This window comes from Mercenaria mercenaria, chromosome 2, assembly GCF_021730395.1.
Source record: "Mercenaria mercenaria strain notata chromosome 2, MADL_Memer_1, whole genome shotgun sequence".
NCBI classification, from domain to species: Eukaryota; Metazoa; Mollusca; class Bivalvia; order Venerida; family Veneridae; genus Mercenaria; species Mercenaria mercenaria.
In genome coordinates, this window is record NC_069362.1 from 96776368 (window position 1) to 96799300 (window position 22933).

General features: G+C 35.7%; 1 protein-coding gene across 4 annotated transcripts; it reads right to left on the reverse strand.

The window, feature by feature from the left end:
- Positions 1–3425: 3425 nt before the first annotated feature.
- On the reverse strand, positions 3426–22214 carry LOC128555290 (proprotein convertase subtilisin/kexin type 5-like). 4 transcript variants are annotated; one of them, XR_008369952.1, is made up of 5 exons: positions 22097–22158; positions 20344–20386; positions 18784–18884; positions 14978–15131; positions 12757–14142 (listed from the first exon to the last, which is right to left on the reverse strand). XR_008369952.1 is itself a non-coding variant. In XM_053537309.1 (3 exons), exons 1-3 carry the CDS (start codon positions 22133–22135, stop codon positions 3808–3810), a joined length of 3492 nt encoding a protein of 1163 aa, XP_053393284.1. In that variant the 5' UTR covers positions 22136–22214; the 3' UTR covers positions 3426–3807. The 4 variants fall into 4 exon arrangements, 2 of the variants coding, with proteins under 2 accessions (XP_053393284.1, XP_053393285.1); XR_008369953.1 differs by having other exon boundaries at positions 19091–20386; XM_053537309.1 differs by lacking the exons at positions 12757–14142; positions 14978–15131; positions 18784–18884; positions 20344–20386 and adding exons at positions 3426–3936; positions 4257–7580 and having other exon boundaries at positions 22097–22214.
- Positions 22215–22933: the final 719 nt, after the last annotated feature.

Sequence of the window (22933 nt, forward strand, 5' to 3'; positions counted from 1 at the left end):
GTTGCAATTTTGTAACACCTTTTACCGTGACGTTTTTATACATTTTGTATGATATTTCCTCAAGCTTAAGAAGACACAAATTTCAAAGTGATGACCTGTCCAAAACGTTTGCAGAGAATTCTTTATACCATTAATTTTGATTAGAGAAAAGTCAAACTATTGGTAAACAAGGCCGAGTCCTGTGGGACTGTTTTTGCTCATTTCATTTAACTTTGGGGCAAAAGTAAAACCTACCTACATTTCTTCCACAATATGTAATCTAAAGAGTAAAGACGAAATAGAGAACTTTTACCGCATGTAACTCAGCATTTTTAAAGATGTTTAAATTTTGTTTCAGAGGTAAATTTACTTTGAACATGAAGAAACCGCTCATCAAATGAAAAACTTCCACTTTTGTACAATTATAGATCAATAAATTCTTGACAAAAGTAAAATCTTGCTAGTAAAAATGGAATATAGGGAAAACATTTGGTCCCAGTGGGGCTTGAACCTATGCCCACCTGAAACATTCGAGTCAAAATAGGTTTATGGTAGGAATTGAATACTCTTCAAAAGGAATTGCACTATTATGGGTCTAATAACCTAAAGGGGGAATGTCTATGGATGCTTTAAGCAACTTAATGTTTGTCTCTAAATGGCTGGATAAAATGATAGTGATAATATGTACTTCCTGGTGTCTACCAACGCAATATTAGCATTTTTTCACATGACTCAGTCACGTGACCATGCTTTCTTGCATTCTAGTCAACCCCATATCTGTTGGTATTTTTCAATAGTATATAAATAAACTGTCAAGACAAAGGTAGACTTACAAGAAGTGAAAGTCTATATGGTAGCGGAAATATTTAGCATTTTCTAACCTATAATGTGAAAATCAAACTTCGTGAAAATTGCTTGAACAAGGATAAAACTAATACTGATCGATCAGAATTTTTATGATAGACAACATTTTAAAACAAACCGGGTATATCATTTGCATATTTATGTCGCTCTTTAGGCTTTCCCGGAAAGTAGGTTAATTTTAATTTTTCAGTGGTTTCCCACATCTTTAATTCACATTAGGGACATCACTCCAGGTACGAGTGACAGATAATGGTGACGTTTGTGTACTTGTGTACTTGTTGTTATTTCATGCAACAGAATAAAGGAGAAAGGAAAAATAAGGAATTTAATGTCCGTTTTTGGTTGTTTATTTATTTTTTCTTTGAAGGAATACGATAGGCGGTTGGAAGATAGACCTAGTGTTGAGGTAACGATACACAGCTGAAATCAAAGCCGCCCTGCTCTCACATTTGTTTCCAGCGAGCCATTTTTTAGTTCTGGAAACAAATAAAGTAGTAAGGGGCAAGGTCTGGGCAGTACGGAGGGCAGGACAACAATTGCCACTTGAAAGAGTTGATAAATTCTACTGTAGATAAGGCAGTATGAAATGGGTCATTGTCATGCAAGAAAGGGACATTTTTCTAAACTAGCCTGGGACGCAACATTTTCAGTTTTTGAAAAATACTTCTTAATAGTATCTAGCAAACACAGTTTGACCTTTTGGCATGAAATGATCCAGTACTATTCCACTTAAATCCCAAAAAGCAATTAGTATAAACTAGCCAGCAGATGGAGATAGCTTAAACTTCTTTGGAGGTGGGGAACCGCTCGTTTCCACTGCTTTGACTGAGCTTTTGTTTAATGAAAGATAAAAGGTAAGGGTAGATTTCTCGGAAGCACAGAGCACCAAAACACGGCCTCAGAGCCACGCATTTGCAAAGTAGGTCAACAACAAAAAGAAGCCGTAAAAGGTTCATAGGTATACGCAGGCTTTAGAAAAACGTTTCTGCAACCTTTATAGAATGCGGCAAGGTATTTCACCCTACAAAAACAGGATTTTTATTACCGATCTCTGTTCCTCTAGCTTAGAGTCAATGGCAGCCTTTTAAATACTCAAAACTTCGTGTATACACATTTCTCATTGACACTAAAATAACCGATTTATAGGCAATAAAATATATATAATATAGGTAGCTGCACGTGGAAGGGCAGGATCATGAGAAGTCCGGATATTTTCCTACCACCCCTCGTATAATTCCGTCAATAGTCATTATATCAAAACTGTTGATTAGGCCTAAAACAAAATCTTTGTTTCCGGTAACATGCTAAAAAGCATTAGGGTAGGTAGGTCGGAATTTTTTTTTTGGAATTTTTTTGTATTAAGAGACTATTCGGAAATTATTTTTGTGTCAAAAAATGAATGCAAATAAGGGGGTTATGCCTTTAGAACATTAGTAAGTTTATTTCTAACATCACTGACCATGTTTAAAGCTTAAAAAATGCAGTTTTGCAATTTTTGGTTAAAAATTCGAAAAAAATATTCCCCAAGGCCATAAAAACATTTAGGGTCGGGCCAAAAATTTAGGATAAGTCTGGATATCGGAAACAAACGCCTTATAGACATATATGCAAAGAATGGACAGATATACAAGGGAGACAACATAGCAGATTACTCAGAAATAAATGAGGAGTAGCAGCGGTTCCTTGATAATAGGTAATAGGATACATCGAAATTGAAATTGACGGTGTTTGTTATTTTTCAAGTTTTCATATTTATTACATTAGCTGTCAGGAGGAAAAAAAGCTATTGTAATTGTGATCCCAGCTAATATATTTATACTAGTTTTCTATCCATATCTTGTCTTGCACAGGCAATATACATGTTCTTTAACTGTTTTTCTGCACATTAAGTACTTATGGAAACATGTTTTCTCCCATGCATCTATCTGTCAAATGAATGATTTCATTTAAAGGGACATTTCTACAAATATGATTTTTATCCAGGGTTGCAAGCTGATACTCATGCTGTAAATTACACCATAACCAGCTACATTTTTGTGCCTTGATAGCTGCACTTTGATCTCTATTAAAAGTATATTTTTCGATTCAAAATAAGGTTTTTATATATGAAATGAATAAAATTAAGATACCGAAAATAAAACTTAACCGTTACTCAGTGTTGTTGTTCAGATCTGAAACGTCATGGCGTCATTTTTTCTCGCGCTTCATTTAAAGAAAATTGTGCTGTAAAGAAAGTCAAATATGTTATTTAACCTGTTCTCTTATTTGTAAAATACGGAGTGCGAAAAAAATGGTATCACTGGAAGAAGTTTCAGATGGGAATATCCGGCTCGAGAGTAACTGTTAAGGGCTTAATGATGTTCACAGATTCTTTTCAGTAGTAGTAAATCAGAAGGTTTTCATTTTTATCCTGAAATGAAACAGGAATTCCTTTTTTGTTATACTTGTCTCAGTTTTTCAATTAATTTTATACCACATTTTTAATTAGACTAAGTGTACTTGTCTTACAGGGGGTCAATTCAAAAACAGGGCCGATAATGACTATACATGTAAGTATGCACTAAAAGTTAAATATTGCCGCGCAGCAGAAATAAACATTATAATTCAGAATGCATTGTACTTGCAAAATAAACTTCTTGAGTAATACAAACAATGACTGATTTATGATAATAGTAAATATAAGAGATTAGCTGAAGAATGACGAATAATGCACTGGGTCGTATTGAATATGGTAAATGCTTGCAAAACGAATTATAGTAGCACTTTGCTGAATTGTACTGTAAAATATCGTTATTTCTTTGATCATTAAGTTTGATAATGAACGAAACCTATCTTCATTTTCAGCACATTTCCTTCTAATCTTTTTTGTTAACACAGTAAAGATATGTTTGTTCATTCAGCATCAAAAGTACAAGATATTCTCTTGATTTCAATTTTTCGGTATTTCCACGTTGCATTTATTTCTTAATTGATATAATTTTCAGTGTGGAGAAAAAAATCTTGAAGTGGAATTTCATCGTCTCTTTCAGTTGTTTCATTTTTATTTCTCGAACGAGGTTGTTTCAGTTGTTCCTCCTTTTTCTTTATCATTTCCTAAAATAAAAAATCATTACATTATATTTCATACATGTACTTTTATTTATGTTTTCGAAAATTATCAGGAGTAATCATTTCATTAAACATGGGAGAAGTATTTAAACTTCTTCATAAACCAAAATCTGTAGCTATTTCTGTTGGACAATCGACCTTAAATATCAAGAAATATTCGTTTATACAGTTAAAACTTAAAGCATGACTATATAACGTTGAAATGAAAACGAAACCAAATGCGTAATATGTACGGTAATCTGATCCAAACTTGCACTACTAACTGGAAAAGAAAAATAAGTGAAAAATAAATTGTTATCGCATACCTTTGAGACGAATAATAGCCTCAGAACGTACACGAAGTCAATGAGACTCTGACGACTGGCAGCAAATAGTAGTGCCAGTAGTACGACTAGTACCGGAATAGCAGTCTTTGCCGGCATTGTATTCTTGCAGTTGTCAAACCATACAAAACCTTCGGGGCATCTATGAATGCATAGTCCATCGAATGCAAACATTGGATCCTTACATTCAAAATTATATATACATTCCCCGTCTTTAAATACTTTGGAACCGTCACATGATTTTCGACATATAAATCTTTCCTCTTTCAAAGCTACTGGATCTGAGGATGGACATTTTGAAACACATCTTGAATCAAAAATGTATCTAAACTTTTCTGGACAGTTGTAATGGCAGGATTTATTCAAATATCCCCTATCGTTTGCACAGTTATCCACACACTGTTTCGTTTTGATATCAGTTAATTTATTTTCTGGACAATTCTCAACACATTTATTATCCAAGGAATATGGACCTTCGTCTGTACATTTATTTACACAAAAGTTATTAATCTGTAACGGGTATTTATTTGAACACTTTGAAACACACATGTTTCCATCACGTTTCTCAGATGTGAGATACCAGTTTTTTGAATAATCCGATTTCCACTTCAGAATCGATATGTTCACCGGTTCGGTATACGTATGAGACGTTGGGCAAGTTTGAACGCAGGTATTTTTATATATCAATGTGTTATTTAAACAAATGTCTTGACATCTTTTGTTAAAAAGAAATTTGTTTTCGGGACATTTTTCACGACATTCCTTCACGTTAATTAGTCCTTTCGCACAGAGTGTATTAGTACAATTATATTGTTCCTTTCCAATGATTTTATTGTTGACTATAAGGTGAGTTGAAGGGCAAACAGATATGCAATTCCGAGCTAATACATACAGATCTTCTGGACACTGTAAAACACAAGAGTTATTATGAATGAATAACCCGTGAGGGCACTCGTCAAAGCACTTAATGCCGGGTAATGTGTATAATTTGTACCTTGTTTTGCAGTTATCACTCGTACATGATCCATTTATCACATACCGTGCACGCAAGGGACACATGTCTATGCATTTAGTACCTAATAGCACTTTATCATTTGGGCAATTTTCTCTACATTTTATAATTTTTTTAACAGCATTATTTTTCCTAATATGTATACCATCATAGCTCCATGTCCAAGAGGTTATTGATATTGACGATGTTTCAGGATACGGTGCACCTTCTGGACATGAAGCAACACATTTACTTTCAAAAGTGAAAAGAGGTGGGTTACAAAAACTTACACACGTTCCATTGTATTCAAAAGATCCATCAGGACATTTTGCAATACAATTGTTCATTATGATATTGCCTGAGCAATAATAATCGTCTTGGCATGTTTCTACTCTCACAGAAATGCCAATATAGCTATGGCCTCGTGGACATTGTTCTACGCAAGTTCCATTAAAATGTAAGTTAATGTCCGGACAAGTGTCAACACATGTTTTGTTCCAAACAAACTGGCGAGGTTTGCATTCATCGATACAAATAATTCCGGTTGAAATATTCTCGGAGTATTTCGTGGCGCACTTATGCTGTGAACATGTTCCATTATGAATTACTGGATAATCGTCTGGACATAATGCGACACATGTCGAATTAAAATGCACCATTCCTTTGTCACAGACAGCGACACATTTCTGTATTATTTTCTTTGATTCCTTTTTACTGTAATGTCTGTAAAGATACTGGGTTCGGTCATGATACGACCAGTCATGTAAGGTAATTGTTACATTTTGTATTATTGGTTTTGATACAGGACACTTTAATACACAGTCTCTTCCTTTCAGAATTAAAGACGAAGGGCAGTAAGACAGACAAGAATAGTTTGATATGTAACTTTCCGATGGACATATTTTGATACATGTTAAAACACTTTCAACTTTGTCACACCATCCGAAGATGCAATCTGTAGTTTTTGTAATATTTTGTTTATACGGATAACCTTCTGGACATTTTTCAGTGCATTCTCTTCCAAATAATGGAACTCCACTTGGGCAGGAACTTACGCAAGTTTTATTCCAACTTAACATTGACAAAGGACAGACATCAACACATATCGTATGGTCAACATTTTGCTCCGGCTTTTCTCCACATTGAAATCCCTTTTTAATCATACACGAGTAAGACTTATTCTTAGGGCACTTTTCAAGACACGTATTATTAACTGCTTTAGTACTTAAAGGACAAGTGTCAACACACTGATCACCGAACTTGTATTTATCCCCACAATTTTCTACACAGTATTTGAAACCGCTATTACCATCGTAGGTGGAAAAAATAAAATGAAGTTCGCTCGGGCATTTATCAACGCATGTGCTGTTAACAACAACAGGTCTTTCATCTGGACATTTTTGATGTACACATGTTTTATTGTCTAACCCAGCAGCAGGAGCATCATCTGGGCATTTTGATAGACAGGTTATTGAAAAAATGAAAGGACGTAACGATGGACATTGTTCATAACAAGTAGAATTAAATGCCATTTTATTTTGGGGACAGCTGTCAACACACTGATCACCGAACTTGTATTTATCCCCACAATCTTCTACACAGTATTTGAAACCGCTATTACCATCGTAGGTGGAAAAAATAAATTGAAGTTCGCTCGGGCATTTATCAATGCATGTGCTGTTAACAACAAATTGCCTTTCATCTGGACATTTTTGATGTACACATGTTTTATTGTCTAACCCAGCAGCAGGAGCATCATCTGGACATTTTGATAGACAAGTTTTTGAAAAAATGAAAGGACTTAACGATGGACATTGTTCATAACAAGTAGAATTAAATGCCATTTTATTTTGGGGACAGCTGGTTCGACAGAATCCGTCATCTTCCATACGTGGACATTTTCCGACGCATTTATGATGAAGCAAACCAAAGATAGTGGTATTCATCCTATAAGGTCGGTCGTTTGGACATTCCGAAACGCAGTTTTGTTTATCGATGTACCTTGAGTCAGAAGGACACGCTTTAACACATGATGCATTGGAAACGATGTCATCGAACTTGTCGCATCTGACACATTTTCTTTCTAAATACGCCATGGACATACTTTGTTTGAGAGTTTCTTTATAAAATGTATTTTCCGGACAAGAACCGATACAATTTCTATGTTCATCAACAAACATTTCACCACAGTCCGAGACGCAATTATTGCCACTGATGTAAAATGGTTCTGGACATTCAAAGATACACCCAACAACATCATTGCAGTAAGGTTTATCTGGCGGACAAGATCTGTTGCATTTTGATGATGCGACACTCTGCAAAAATGTATCATAGTTAGAAATGAATAGACATCAGCTGGTATATAGCGCTTAAAGAAATGTGAAAAAAAATCAACAAAAGTGTGCATTTTTTATCTGAGGGAACTGTGTCATTTACTTGTAACTTTTCTTTGACAATTACTTTTATGCATTTATATTTTCAGAGACAGAGAGTCATACACCCTTGACTATACAACAAGAATATGAAAATCTACAACAAATTTTTGACACAGTACCATATAACAGATCTCTGTAACCATTTGTGGGAATGGATTGAAACTGCTGTTACAGTAATTATTTGACATGCGGTGAATAGGTTCCATGCCTTAATTTTGCATTTTCAAAATGTTGCTCTCCTTCTTCGACTTCGCAATTTTCGGATAAATTTGCATATAAGCTTATAACCTATTGTGGGAAAGGATTGTGGCTCATATACTCATTCGCTTTGATGATCTGACATACAATGCACATGTCCCCTATCTTTGTTTTGCCTTTTCACGAAGTTATGTCCCTTTTGCGACTTATCAATATTTTGGCATAATCTGTTATATCATTAATCACAATAAGAGATGAAATTCTACGGCTCAAAATTGTTGTTCCTTTTGTACTTGTTTACGTCTATATTTTCATTATTTCAACGCTTTAGTGACAAGGCTTTAGGCAAAGTTAGCCACACAATAGCCCATTTACGCCCGTACGAAGTGTGACGCCTGGTCACCACACGGAAACCAGGCGTGAACTTTACAAGAACCAGGCGTAACTGCAGTATCAAAGGAATCATATGGACCAAGCGTAAACCAGGCGTATACCAAGCGTAAACCAGGCGTAAATTGAGGCGTAATATGCAAATGAGTACGCCAAGAAAAAACAGGCGTAAAAAATTACGGGCGTAAACCAGACCAGGCGTAAAAAATTACAGGCGTAAACCAGACCAGACGTAAAAAGTACGGGCGTTAAACAGACCAAGTGTAAAACAGACCGGGCGTAATCCTGAATCCTGGCAAAGGGAAGTTACTCGTGTTTGCTGGATATTTCTGGTCGGAATTTGTTTGCTGCTTATGGCTGTAAAGAAATAAGGACAACATTTTCTACCAATTATAACACGATCCGTAGCAGTTACTATATAAACATATAGCTAAATCACCAAAACATCAATCTACGATAAAATATAGCTGTTCTAATTGCCAGTAGTAGTAATATTCGATGTTTCTAAAAAAAAATGAATAAGTTGGGTTCCACAGCAACCAACACAAAAAGGTCATATATTACTGAAAAAAAATTTTACTGATCAAAGTTAACTGTAAGCATATATCTTAAAATATATAAAACCATAAAAGTAAAAAGGTATATACATTATTGTATTGTTAAAAACACCTGTTGCACCGGTAACATTGCGAAGGCTTCCATAAAGAAAGTTCCAATTTAATAAATCCATAAAGAAAGTTCCAGTCTCATCACTTCGTACGAGTTAATCTCAAGATCAAAGTTCATTTCGGTAAACAAAACTATGCATGTGGTTCAAATTTGAAGGCTGTAGCTTGAGAAATGTGAAAGTAGGTCACTAGGTCAAAATCAAGGTCAAATTTTATTTCGGAACACAAAACTATGCAAGTGGTCCAAATTTGAAGCCTGTACCTTCGGAAAGGTGAAAGTAGGTCACTAGGTCAATCTCAAGATCAAATTTCATTTCAGTACACAAAACTATGCTTGTGGTTCAAATTTGAAATTTGTAGCTTGAGAAATGTGAAAGTAGGTCACTAGGTCAAAATCAAGGTCAAATTTTATTTCGGAACACAACACTATGCAAGTGGTCCAAATTTGAAGCCTGTACCTTCAAAAATGTGAAAGTAGGTCACTAGGTCAATAACAAGGTCAAAGTTTTTTTCGGTACACAAACCTATGCATGTGGTCCAAATTTGAAGGCTGTAGCTACAGAAATGTGAAAGTAGATCACTAGGTCAAGATCAAGGTCAACTCATGTCAAGGTTCATCTTGCCACTCAAAACTATACATGTGGTCCAAATTTGAATGATGTAGGTTATGGACATGAATGTTCTAAGTTTTTCCCTATATAAGTCTATATGAACCATATGACCCCTGGGGCAGGGCCATACTCGACCCTAGAGGGATAATTTGAACAAACCTGGTAGAGAACCACTAAATGATGCTACATTATAAAATATCAAAGCCATAGTCTTTGTGGTTTGGACAAGAAGATTTTCAAAGTTTTTCCCTATATAAGTCTATGTAAACCATGTGACCCCCAGGGCGGAGCCATATTTGACCCTAGGGAAATAATTTGAATAATCTTAGAAGAGGACCACAAGATGATGTCTTATACAAAATATCAAAGCCCTAGGCCCTGTGGTTTTGGACAAGAGGTTTTTCAAAGTTTTTTCCTATATAAGTCTATATAATCCATGTGACCCCCGGGATGGGGCCATATTTGACCCCAGGGAAATAATCTGAACAATCTTGGTAGAGGACAACTAGATTTTGCTACATACCAAATATTAAAGCCCTAGGTCCTATGGTTTTGGACAAGAAGATCAGAAACCGTTTTAACTGTCCCTGGCCAATGTGACATTGACCTTTGATCTAATGACCTCAAAATCAATAGGGTTCATCTGCTGGTCATGGCCAACCTAACTATCCATTTTCCTGACACTAGGCCAAAGCGTTCTAGAGTTATTGCCTGGAAACCATTTTACTGTTCCTGGTCGCTGTGACCTTGACTTTTAACATACTGACCTCAAAATCAATAGGGGTCATCTGCTGGTCATTTTCAACCTCCCTATCAACTTTCATGATCCTAGGCCCAAGTGTTCTTGAGTTATCATCCGGAAACCGTTTTACTATTCACTGTCACTGTGACCTTGACCTTTGACATACAGACCGTAAAATCAATAGGGGTCATCTGCTGGTGATGACCAACCTCCCTATCAACTTTCATGTTCCTAGGCCCAAGCGTTCTTGAGTTATCATCCGGAAACGGATTGGTCTACATTCCGACCGACCGACCGACAGACCGACCGACCTACCGACCGACATCTGCAAAACAATATACCCCTCCTTCTTCGAAGGGGGGCATAATAATCTCACTTAATACTTCCGCGTTGGATGTATGCATGCATTGTGCGTACAATAGTATAATCTAGGCTACATGGTAAAATAGTGGGCAAACCATCCAACAGGGACGCAATGCGGAGTATAGAGCCATGGAAACCCACAGCAATTAACCAGAATGCGGAGAAGCTGCGGAAATAAGAGAATTAATATTTTCATTTCAAAATATGACAAGCTTTAATCTAAGAATGAATGTTTGATGACAGACATTGGGTGGTCACAATAGCTTGCCAAAAACATTTCGCGCTAATGTGAGCTTATATTATAGTCAAAATCTTTTTAATTGTATTCTTTATTCAATTTTACTAAAAATATTTTCACACACAAGCTCAAACAGTCAAGCATATTAATGCCTGAAATTTAATTAATGAAAGCATTTAATGAATTTAGGCACAACTAGAGTTGTCACAGGAGTGACGAATTATACCCCCACAATACGGCCTTGTCACAGAACTAAGCCAATGTCAAAGCCGAACTTGGTTGACCTTTGACCTACTAACCACAAAATCAATAGAGGTCATCTGCTAGTCATGATCAACCTCCCTATGAAGTTTCATGATCCTCCGCCCAAGCGTTCTCAAGTTATTGTCCGTAAAATGTTTAAATAACCTTTGACCTTTGGAACTCAAAATCAATATAGGTCATCTGCTTGACATGACCAACCTCCAGATTAATTTTCCTGATCCTAGTCCCAAGCATTCTCAAGTTATTGTCCGAAAACTGTTTAAATGTTCCAGGTCACTGTGACCTTGACCTGTGATCTACTGACCTCAAAATCATTATGGGTCATCTGCTAGTCATAACCAACCACTCTACCAATTTTCATGATCCTAGGCCTAAGCATTCTCAAGTTATCATCCAGAAACCGTTTAACTGTTCCGAGTCACTGTGACCTTGACCTTTGACGTACAGACCTCAAAGTCGAACTTGACCTGCACTTCATGATGTTACACCTGTGTACCAAAATGTATGATCCTAGGCTCAAGCGTTCTCAAGTTATCATCCGGAAACCATTTAACTGTTCCGAGTCATTGTGGCCTTGACCGTTGACCTACAGGCCTCAAAGTCAAACTTGACCTGCAGTTCATAATGTTACACCTGTGTACCAAAATTTATGATCCTACGCCCAAGCGTTCTCAAGTTATCATCCGGAAACCGTTTAACTGTTCAGGATTACTATGACCTTGACCTTTGACCTACTGACCCCAAATTCGAACTTGACCTGTATTTTCTGATGCTACACCTGTGTACCAAAAATTATTTAAACTGGTCAAGCCTGTCTTGAGTTATCATCCGGAAACCATGCAAAACCAACAGATCGACGGACCGACCGACCGACCGACCGACAAGCTCACTCCTATATACCCCCTAAACTTCGTTTTGTGGGGGTATAATTATGCAACAGGACATTCATCTTATTGTCGAGCCCGTAAGGGAGCGAAGACATAGTTGTCCAAATGGCTGTTCGGTGTATGTGCGTGCATGCGTCAGTGCGTCCGTCCGGATTTCTTTGTCCGGACCATAAGTTTGTCATTGATTGTGGGATTTTAAAATAACTTGGCACAATTGTTCACCACCATGAGACGGCGTGTCGCGCGCAACACCCGTGTCAATATCTTAAAGGTCAAGGTCACACTTGGAGTTTTAAGGTCAAATATGGCTATAATTGACCTTGTGTGGACAATAACTTTGTCATTGAATGTGGGATTATAAAATAACCTGGCACAATTGTTTACCACCATGAGACGGTGTGTCGCGTGCAACACCGGTGTCAATATCTTAAAGGTCAAGGTCAAACTTGGAGTTTAAAGGTCAAATATGGCTATAATTGACCTTGTCCGGACAATAACTTTGTCATTGATTGTGGGATTTTAAAATAACTTGGCACAAATGTTCACCACCATGAGACGGCGTGTCGCGCGCAAAACCTGTGTCAATATCTTAAAGGTTAAGGTCACACTTGGAGTTTAAAGGTCAAATATGGCTATAATTGACCTTGTGTGGACAATAACTTTGTCATTGAAAGTGGGATTATAAATTACCCTGGCACAATTGTAACGTTTTATTTGGCACAAAATGTTTGTCTCAGTGAGACAGAGTTTCGTGTGCAACTCCCAGTCCATTTGACAGCTGGCGGGCTCGACATTTTGCCCTTGGGCATCTAGTTAATACCCTAGCCTAAATTAAATTTTAACGCCAAAATAAATCTTAAACACAAGATTATTCTAAGCAAAAATTCCAGTTATATACACTTAATAATCTAACTCAAAAAATACATTCATGCTGCTTTGTAGAACAAAATTTTCATCCGTTTAATGTCAAAACAATGCGAATGCTTCCGATGAAAGTTGTCGTGAAAATTTGTAAAAATAGTTCAATACGTAATTCTGGTTGAATAACACAATTAACAATCAGATGATAAACAGAACTGAAAGAGCAATTTCATGCTCATAAAAATACTAAAAGGGTCAAGTTATTTTCACTAGTTACAATTTTTTTAATTATGATGTAGATGATACCGGTACTGCTGATTTAGTTTGGCTGATTCACAGTGACTTAATTGTCAGATTTATTTATCTTCTTGCATCATGGTGACACTTTGCATTTCCACTACTGTCCATGAACAGGCTCAATCAAACCAAGCCTGCAACATTTTCGTTTTCAGGGGTGTGGAATTCCTATGTCCAACTTGTCTGACTCGGGACTTTTTGACGGCGGACAAGTGAGTTCCTGCATTCCGTTTGTCCCGCGGACAAGCATAAATTTTCTGGTTTGAAATGAGAAAAGGAAGGAATAATTTTGAAGTACCGAACATTGCTTCAAGTTTATGGAGTTTAAAAATGAATTTGACGTACGAAACAAATGTTTCACCTACTGAGGGCCTCTCGATTTCAGCAGTTTTGGGAAAACCATACTGCATCTAAATTTAGCATCTCTTTTTCTGCTTTCTGATTGGTTCAGTGTCTCAGTCTTGCGGGATTTTGCACACAGCAACTGGCGAATAGAAACCGGAAACATAGAACAGTTATCACAAAGTTTTGAACAAATTTGTCATTACAACTTCGTCTGCCGACAAAAATCAACAAAGCACAAAGAGCTCGCCAGTACGAGTCAGAAAGTTTCATATGTCCTAATTCAATACGGCTTTGCATGGCATAGTGGGTAGTCTTCTAGGCATTTCTATTAAATGCTCGACTAAAGCAAGTGTTGCAAATCTGGGTAAGTAAGTTTTGACTGTGGACAAGTAGATTTTTAAGTCTCATTTGTCCATGGACAAGTGAAAAATATTAGGATTTCCACACCCCTGGTTTTTGTTTTGTTGTACGACCTGTGGAGTTTCCACTTTTCTATTTTAAAATGTCGACAAGTTTTCTATTGATCTTTGCCAGATTTATGTCGACATTTGGGAATATCTCCAGCACTGTGAGTATATCTGAAAAACAAATAAAGTTTACATTGTGATTATAAGTGCCATCTGGATTATCAAAATATTGCAGTGAAATTCTTTTCAATCTGTTAAAAGCTTCATTTAATTTTTTCCTCAGACCAACTGGGCAACAACCACGTTTTATAGTGAAAATAATTAATTCATTTACTTTATTTTAACGTCGCACTGAGACAATTATAGGTCATTGGTGAGGTTTCCAGCACTGATGGTGAAAGAAGACTCCAGGAGCCCTACAGTACATTATTTCATCATGAGCCGGCACCTGAGTAGAACCATCAACCTTCCGTAAGCAACCTGGATGGCTTACTCACATGAATAATTCAACGCTCTAACGAGGCTCTAAATCACATCGATAAGGGACAAGTGATTTGAAGTCAGCTACATTTACCACACGGCCATGGAGGCCCAGTGAAAATATAAAGAAATAAATTTTATTCAGATCTATGACGATTATCGTGCTTGTTTTTCTCATTTGGCACAGGCACTTCCACAAGCGGAAGCATAATTTAACACTATAAACGATATCAAAATGCTTAAAATAATTAAAAAATCAAAGTGTTAAATATTCCTCAGAAAACATTTTAACAAATAAGATGAGCCTGAAATTTAGGTTACATGTAAGATCATGTTCAAGGTAAATAAACTAAATTTGAAATTTTCAGATTGTGGATAAATTTTGAGAAGACTGGGGAAAAATACTCAAAATTTTGTAAGGGCTACAGCCTGTATTCAGAGGCAAATTCAAGTAAACAAAATCGATGTGCACTTAAAAAAGGAAATTAACAGATGTCTCTTTAAGGATAATGTTTATAATTCATACCGTAACTTTGTTCAGCATAGTTTGGTTAAGCCTTTTTACTGTTACAGGTCAAGACTTTCTTCTTCACTAAACAAGGCCCTACACCAGTTTTTTCAGCATGGCCTACTCCTGCCTCGCCTTTCTTCACAAATCAGCACCTGCTTCTGATTTGTTCCTGAAATTAATAATATTAAAATTGTTTCACATACCCATCGAAATCAAACATTTTATGTAAAAAATATGTCACATGACCAGACACTGCAAACTGAAACTTTAAACTGGAATGCAGGAAAAGTTTGTTAGCTATCTGCTATTCCCTAATGCTCTGTGCGGGCAGGGATTATCAGAACAACCACAGAAATAATTTGGTACTAGAAGTTGCGCCAGGTTAAATGATTTATTCAAAATTTGAAATTTGATTTACACTATATAATCTCTTGTGAAAAAATAAAATCTAAACTTTGCCAAACGAGATCACTTCTCTCACTGAAATTGCTGGCCAATTTAATAAGGAAGTGGCTAGGTGTCCGGTAACCGGACCTTTAGACAACCCGTACAGGGCAGGCTAGAAGTCAAGTAATCAATTTGACTACTCAGAGAATGGTATTTACAAAAAGCTGTGAGACGGGAGATAATTTCAAAAAAATTGTTTTCGTTTTTTTTATTGTTTGAAGTATGTGGCAAGTCACAGGAAACAGAAAATTCGACAAATAATTTATAGCAATTTGTACGCCGTAATTGGAATTGCTTGAATTACGTACAGTCTTTTTCTTTTTTCGGGATGGATGAATTAAAATAATAAACTTATTGTTTTCTTTAGTATTTTAGAAGAGATGGATTGTGCTCATGAATTGTTGAATTAGTTTTACTGCTTGAGTAAATAGATAACGGTAGCCGTAACTGTAATGCCATGCAGTGCAAAATGTAATTGCTTGTAGAAAAGCTTTGATTTGTTGTCAGATAAAGTTGCCTTTATTACATTAATTTTTGTAAATATTTTATGTATTATTGAACTAGCTCTCACTCGGGTTCGATGCATATTGTCTTTTTATTGAATATGAAATTTAAAAGCAATTTCCGGTAGTCACCGTTATTTATATACCGGTACTCAAGCAGACTAAAACAAATGCAACAATTGATAAGCGAAATACATGTCTTAAATAACTGAAGAAAACAATTTGTTTATTATTTTTATTCATCAGACCTGAGAAAAAGACAAGAAAAAACAATAATAGCTTCCAAATAAAGCATACAAATTGCTAATTTTAATAAATTTCTCAGTATTCATATCGATTACCGGACCTCTAGCCTGCCCTGTACGAATTGTCTAGAGGTCCAGTTACTGGACCCCTAGCCACTGCCATATAATAATTCCTGCCATGGAAAATATTGCCCTAGATCTATTGCGACTTGAACCCACAACCACCCGAACTCTTGTGAGGACGCTCTACCTACTGAGAGCTAGCCTGAGTCTGTCACATCTCCACACCTTCACCATATTTGAATTAGAAATCTATTTTAACTTAGTCACAGATAGTTCTGTCTACTGTAGCTTAGTAAATGGCCCAGTTTTTAGTTTCTGATGGCCGCGTCAATTAGAGCATATAGACATCTCCGAGCTGAAAGTTTTGACAGCCATCACTCCCCGCAAAACAATAATTAAGTAACTAAAGTAATTGGAGTCATGACGTATTTCCGACCAGGGACCGCTAAACTGGAAGTGTCCCGGAAGTAACATTTATTCCAGAACTTTTATTAAGGCCACACCAAATTGAAAAGTTGTTCATCGGATTTTTTTCTGAAAAAAATTGAGGCGGCAAGCGAAAAAATAATTTAAATATTTGTTTCTGTTTTCGAGAAAATCAGGAGCGAGCGAAGAGCGAAGAAATATATTTGTCTTGTTTCGGCTCTCGAATAACTAATAAAAACCGTAAAATAGAATGTATAGCCCTTTTACATTAGAAATAATTTATAATTGAGAAAACATGGGTATATTTTGGTTTGGGTACATCTTGACCTGCAGACGCACAACAAAGCGAAGTCATGGAAAGGTAATTATATTGGCATAGAGTACAGTGTAATCAAATTATGTATGCGTTTGTAAATACTGTTAGAAAATATGCATTATACAACAATGCATAAGTCAACACCAGAAAAAAACAATCGCCATATCTCTGATTTGAATAGGAGAGATCGTCGTAACACATGGGATCGGATTTTTTAATTTTTAATAACTTTTTCGCTAATTTATGCATTTTAAAAATTCAAAAAGTTTTGAAATGCTTACGATTTTCATATTTTCTTATATCTTTTTAAAATGAAAAACCATTTTAAATTACATATGATTTTAATAGCGGCGTAACGATGCTCCAAAGTTTTAGAAAAAATACTGTAAGTTAGGTGTTCATAATTAATCCATTTTATTTCGAAATAATAATTAAAAATAATCAATAAATTGCTTGTTTTATATCTTTTCCATTGATCAAAAAATTATTGATATCGTTTATGTTTTAAGAAAGTTTAAGCAGTTAGAAAAACATCACTGTTTACCAAAAAAAAAAACATGGACGATCGGCGTCTGCCTACCCGACATTTGTCTTATCAGTTCTAAAAAAAGAAAATACAACGGATTTGTATACAAACACGATCTCTCCTATTTTGACAGAGTTATGCCACTTTTTAACTTACATATTTTTGGTTAAAGTTTCATATAATGTCAACTATCTCTATTACTTTCAAAGCTATTGACTATTATGCCCCTTTTACTGGCAAAGCTCTAATTCAGAGTCAAGCACTGAGAAAACTACTCGATGCATAAAAAACTTAAGCTCTAAATTGGTCTGAATACAACTCATATAAACGTAAATTCCTTACCCCACCCACTTTCGTATAAAAATACTGATCATTTTGACAGAAATGCACCAACATGTATTTACCCTTACCATAATAATGTAGATTGATGTTATCAAATAAATTAGAGCGTGTTTTCATCCAATTTTAAATGAAATAAGTCTGATTTTAGTAGCAAATTAATTTGGTAAACACTGGAAGAAAATGGCGTAACTGCATAAGGGGAAATAACTTTAACGCAACTAAATGTAAGTTTAGACGAAATGTATTTAGTTGTGATTAAATTACATTTTAGAATAATTTTGGGACTAGAATTATAAGCATTTGTACACTGTTACGTCCGTAAAAAGTAGCGCACCAAACAATTTTGCCTTGATTAATATTTCAATGGGGCGAGCGCATGTCAAAAACAAGAAAAAATATTCTGAAAATATACGAGCGGCAAAGACGGTGAACAACTTTTTAATTCTAGTAGGGCCACACGACTGAACTCAGTGGTAGTTTACTAGATGTTTATTTACTTTTCTGTCCATCATACAATAATACAAACATTACATCACTCTCTGGGATATGGAATATACTTGAATAGAGTGTTGGGTCAAAAACACATGTAAGCATCATAAATAAATGAATGATATCAAAGGATATCATGTTGATATCATAATGACAAAAGATATCAATATTTATAACATCTAACACTATTAAAACATATTTGTGATAGACCCATTAATTAATTACTTAATCACATATAACATCATGTATATTACAAATACGTACATTACAAGATATTCTTTAAAACATATGAAATACATAGTTCTCAATGGTAAAACATTAAACAGCCTAGTGTTCAATATATCTGGCAGAACTTAAACATATCACATATTGATAGAACCATAACTTATTACAGCTTAATCATAATCTATATTTACTTACATGTATAACATGTAGATAAGCAACACAAAACATACATGACATACCTTACGTGTAACACAAGTACCCCTCTGATTCCTACATTCTACTGACATCTGATCTCACACAAACACACACTGTTCTCTGTGCAGCAACTGTATTAACTGAGCTGTAAAGTTAAGATCCAAATATTCATGCAAGGTGTTAAAAGAATGGAGCGGCAGTTCGTAGATCAGCCATTACAAAAACAAGCACCAATTCAAGAATGACAGAAGAACGCGCACAGGATAAATAAAACCGCTATTCAAGAAACAGCATTTAAACAAATCAATCTAGGCAAAGCAATAATAAACTGCAAACCAAAGAAATAAATACCTGAATCCAAACAATCCTATCAATCCTTAAAACCCATGTAAAACATTTGACATCTCTCAAAAAGACAACACATCACCAGCTGTCATCAATATGTTCTGCACAGAACTACTAGTCATGTGACCACACATTTCAACCAATGCGACAATATGATTGGCTGAATAACCAAGTAAACAAGTCTAAAAATAACTATGCATGAAAAAAGCATTGAAATGCTGAACACATTTCAATTACATTAAAGACCCATGTCTAATTTGTCAGCAGCTTGTGAATGTTTAAAGACACTATACAGATTAAAAACAACATATTGAATATATATCAAAATATTGGCACTGCTACAGTGTGGCCTAAAAAAAAAGTATTGACGTACTAGTAACGAATGTTCCTGCGAAATGTTGACTTCTAGCCCCATCAGACACTAAATTTTTTCTTTGGACTTGGAAAGGTGTTTTGCTTCAGGAATTAAGTCACAGGATTTGGTCAGCGTGGTACATGCTACTACCACAATTTGGCACAAAGTTGCTGCAAACTTATTTCTTTCACAACAAATATCTCACATTTTTTTAAAGATGGCGCAAAAATGCAACAGCTTTGGCAACCAATAGAAATTTTCGAATCAGTTGGCCCTGGGTCTCATAATAACCAATCAAATATGTCAATACAAAAATACAATGTACTGGTCCCCTGCGATCACCAACTTTAGAATAGTGCGACAGGTAGCCAGCGACTTCCTGTAAAGCAGATCGGCTGAGGTATCTACCGGTAAACAATCATGGCGGCGCCAGTCTTTTAATAGCAATCGAGAGTTTGTATTTTCTCAATATTTGTTTGGGGGGGGGGGGGGGGGGGGGGGGGGGGTTCCAATAAAAACAGGCAGTTACATATATACAATTTCATTTAAATGGTAAAGTTTAAATGTTCTTAATTTATTTTAATGTGAATTTGACGCAACTCCGAAGAAAGCGCGTAAATGATGTCCTTACGATTCATTCGTCCCCACTCAACTCGTTCCCATTTTGACAGTTGGTCTGACTCTCCATGTAGAAATTTACTCATACCGCCTCGTAAACTATTGTTTTTGATACAAAGTGTACAAATTAGTTAAAACAAATAGATTGGCAATTTCTATTGACAATCCTAGCTTTTCTGAGGGTCAATACATGATCAATATGTGTAATTTAATATTCTTTTATTTCCTAATTTATTTTCAGCTAAACTATGAATTTGAAGAAAAATTAAAGCTTAGTCGTACTCACCATGGCATTGGCATCACACCTTAGTTAAGTTTTTCATTCCAGTCTGCATTTTGAAAAAAACAACATCTTTTGGATAATAAGACGTGCGCCAACATTTACTCCAAATATATCTTGTTATATCTAATTGATTTACAAAAGAAATTGTCTGAAGAAATGTCAAATTGTCCGTTTTAAGATTCTTTAAAGTATGAGATATTTATTATAAAAATAGTCAGAGTCAGAATTTCTGCAACAGAAAATATCAAACTATAACTTCAACCCATCATGAAAATGTCTAAGTGTCATTCTACATGTTCTCCGCATATCTGTAAATTCTTCGCAAAGTAAAATTTTTTCGTGGAGAATATGCCTCAATTTTTCTGCAGCTTTCAAAGGCGTACCCAGAGTGATATGAAATATATGCTCAGGAAAGGGCCGGTGAGTATCGGAGGGGGTGTCCCCGTCCTGCCCACGGGGGTTAGGGGACCTCCCCGCTCAAGATTTTTGAAAAATTGACTATATTAGCTTGTGCGTATTGTGCGTAATAGTAGTTAAGCCCTTGGCTTTTCCACATTTTCTCCACTTCTTGAAATGCAATGCGGAAAACTGCATGAGCAAAGGGTATAATATAATGCTCAGGTGAGTTTTTGTGATCGCTCGATGTCCGGCGTCCGGCGTCTGTCGTCTGTCAACATTTAGCTTGTGTATGCGATACAGGCTGTATTTTTCAATTGATCTTCATGAAATTTTGTCAGAATAATTAACTTGATAAAATCTAGGCCAAGTTCGAAAATGGGTCATCTGGGGTCAAAAACTAGGTCACTAGGTCAGATCAAAGAAAAACCTTGTGTATGCGATAGAGGCTGTATTTTTCAATTGATCTTCATGAATTTTGATCAGAATGATTACCGTGATGAAATCTAGGCCAGTTTTGAAAATGGGTCATCTTGGGTCTAAAACTAGGTCACTAGGTCAAATTGAAGAAAATACTTGTTTACACTTAAGAGACCTCATTTTTGGTCCGATCTCAATGAAAATTGGTCAGAATATTTGTTTCCATTAAATCACTAGGTCAAACATGTTTACACTGTTATGGTGTGTTTCTCAGGTGAGCGACCTAGGGTCATCTTGGCCCTCTTGTTGTATTTTGCTGCTTATAGCTGTAAAGAAATAGGGACAATACTTATCATGAAACACACATTTCATTAATACAGTCATTAATGGCTCTCCATAAAGTTTACTGTGTTATCAACAAAGATTGGCTCTTGTCAGTGATATCACTGATTATTTGCATTGCTCATGAAAAAAAATCGAAGTCCAACTTTACCATTATTGTTTAGGCCTTTCAAACTTTACGCCTCTTTCTAGAAAGTAGAAAATTTCAAAGTCAAACTTTACGCCTCTCACTAAGAAACAAAAATTCTAAATCCAGCTTTACGCCTCTGTTTGTCTAACATGAATAGGTTACGCCTGGTATTTTAATGATTACGCCTGGTTTTCCTGCGATTTATGCCCGTAAGTAAAATAGAAGTACGTGCCCTGCTCCTTTACGCCTGGTTCTTGTCACGTAACAACCCATTACGCCTGGTTTACGCCTTAAATCCAGGCGTATTACGCCTCATTACTTCGTACGGGCTATATGTTTTATCAATAATATGAATTTTATCGCCATAATGATTTAATATGTTTATTTAGTTCGAATTAGATAAAAGATATTAGATTCATTGTGTCAGAAAATATTTGAAAAAAGTATAAACATGTAATATTTACGTACCTGGTTACACAAAATTATCAAAACAACTACGAATATCATGGTTGAAGTGAACTACACTGTACACTCATACTTTATTGATCGTAGTATCACTGTGGGGAAACGGATATCGGATATAGCTCTGAAAGTGATAAGTAAACAGACAAATGCGCAGTTGTTTTTCTTTACCAGAGGTAAGATCTAGCTGTATTAACGCTTATCTACCGTATCCGAAAATGAAACCAGTGTTTGAACTAATAGCTGAATGCTAAATTTGGACTATGGTGTATTTTAAAATGCTAAAGATTTAGCAGGCCATGAAAAAGGTTACTTCAAATCTGAGATGATCACCTCAAAATTCACAGAATTTCGACTAATATTTTTAAGAAATGTTTCGAATAAATAAAAAATCTGTATCGTACGATTTTACAAGGATAAGCTAAACTATTTTTTATTGTAAGAACTGGGGCAATGTAACTTTTAAACTGTTAAAGATATGCCCTTAGAAATGTTCACAATACTGTATTGGGGATAGCCGTATTATGTACTGAGGATAGTTTCCATGTTGACAAATGTGTACTGAGGATGGCATGTAAAAATGGGACAAAATCCCTGTATTCTGATAGGTAATAACACTGTTCATGTACACTATATGTCTATTGCGAACTTTTTCGTTTACTCCAGTCTTTAGAAATATTTATTATACGTACGTCTATCACTAGTATCCAAATGGTGTGCAAGTTGTAGTAAGACGCAGAGGCTGATAGGGCCGGGGCAACAACCTTTAATGTCATCTTCGTTACCAACTATTCGACTATTGTTCAGTTACCTATAAAATTGCTTTACTTTCAGAATAACAAT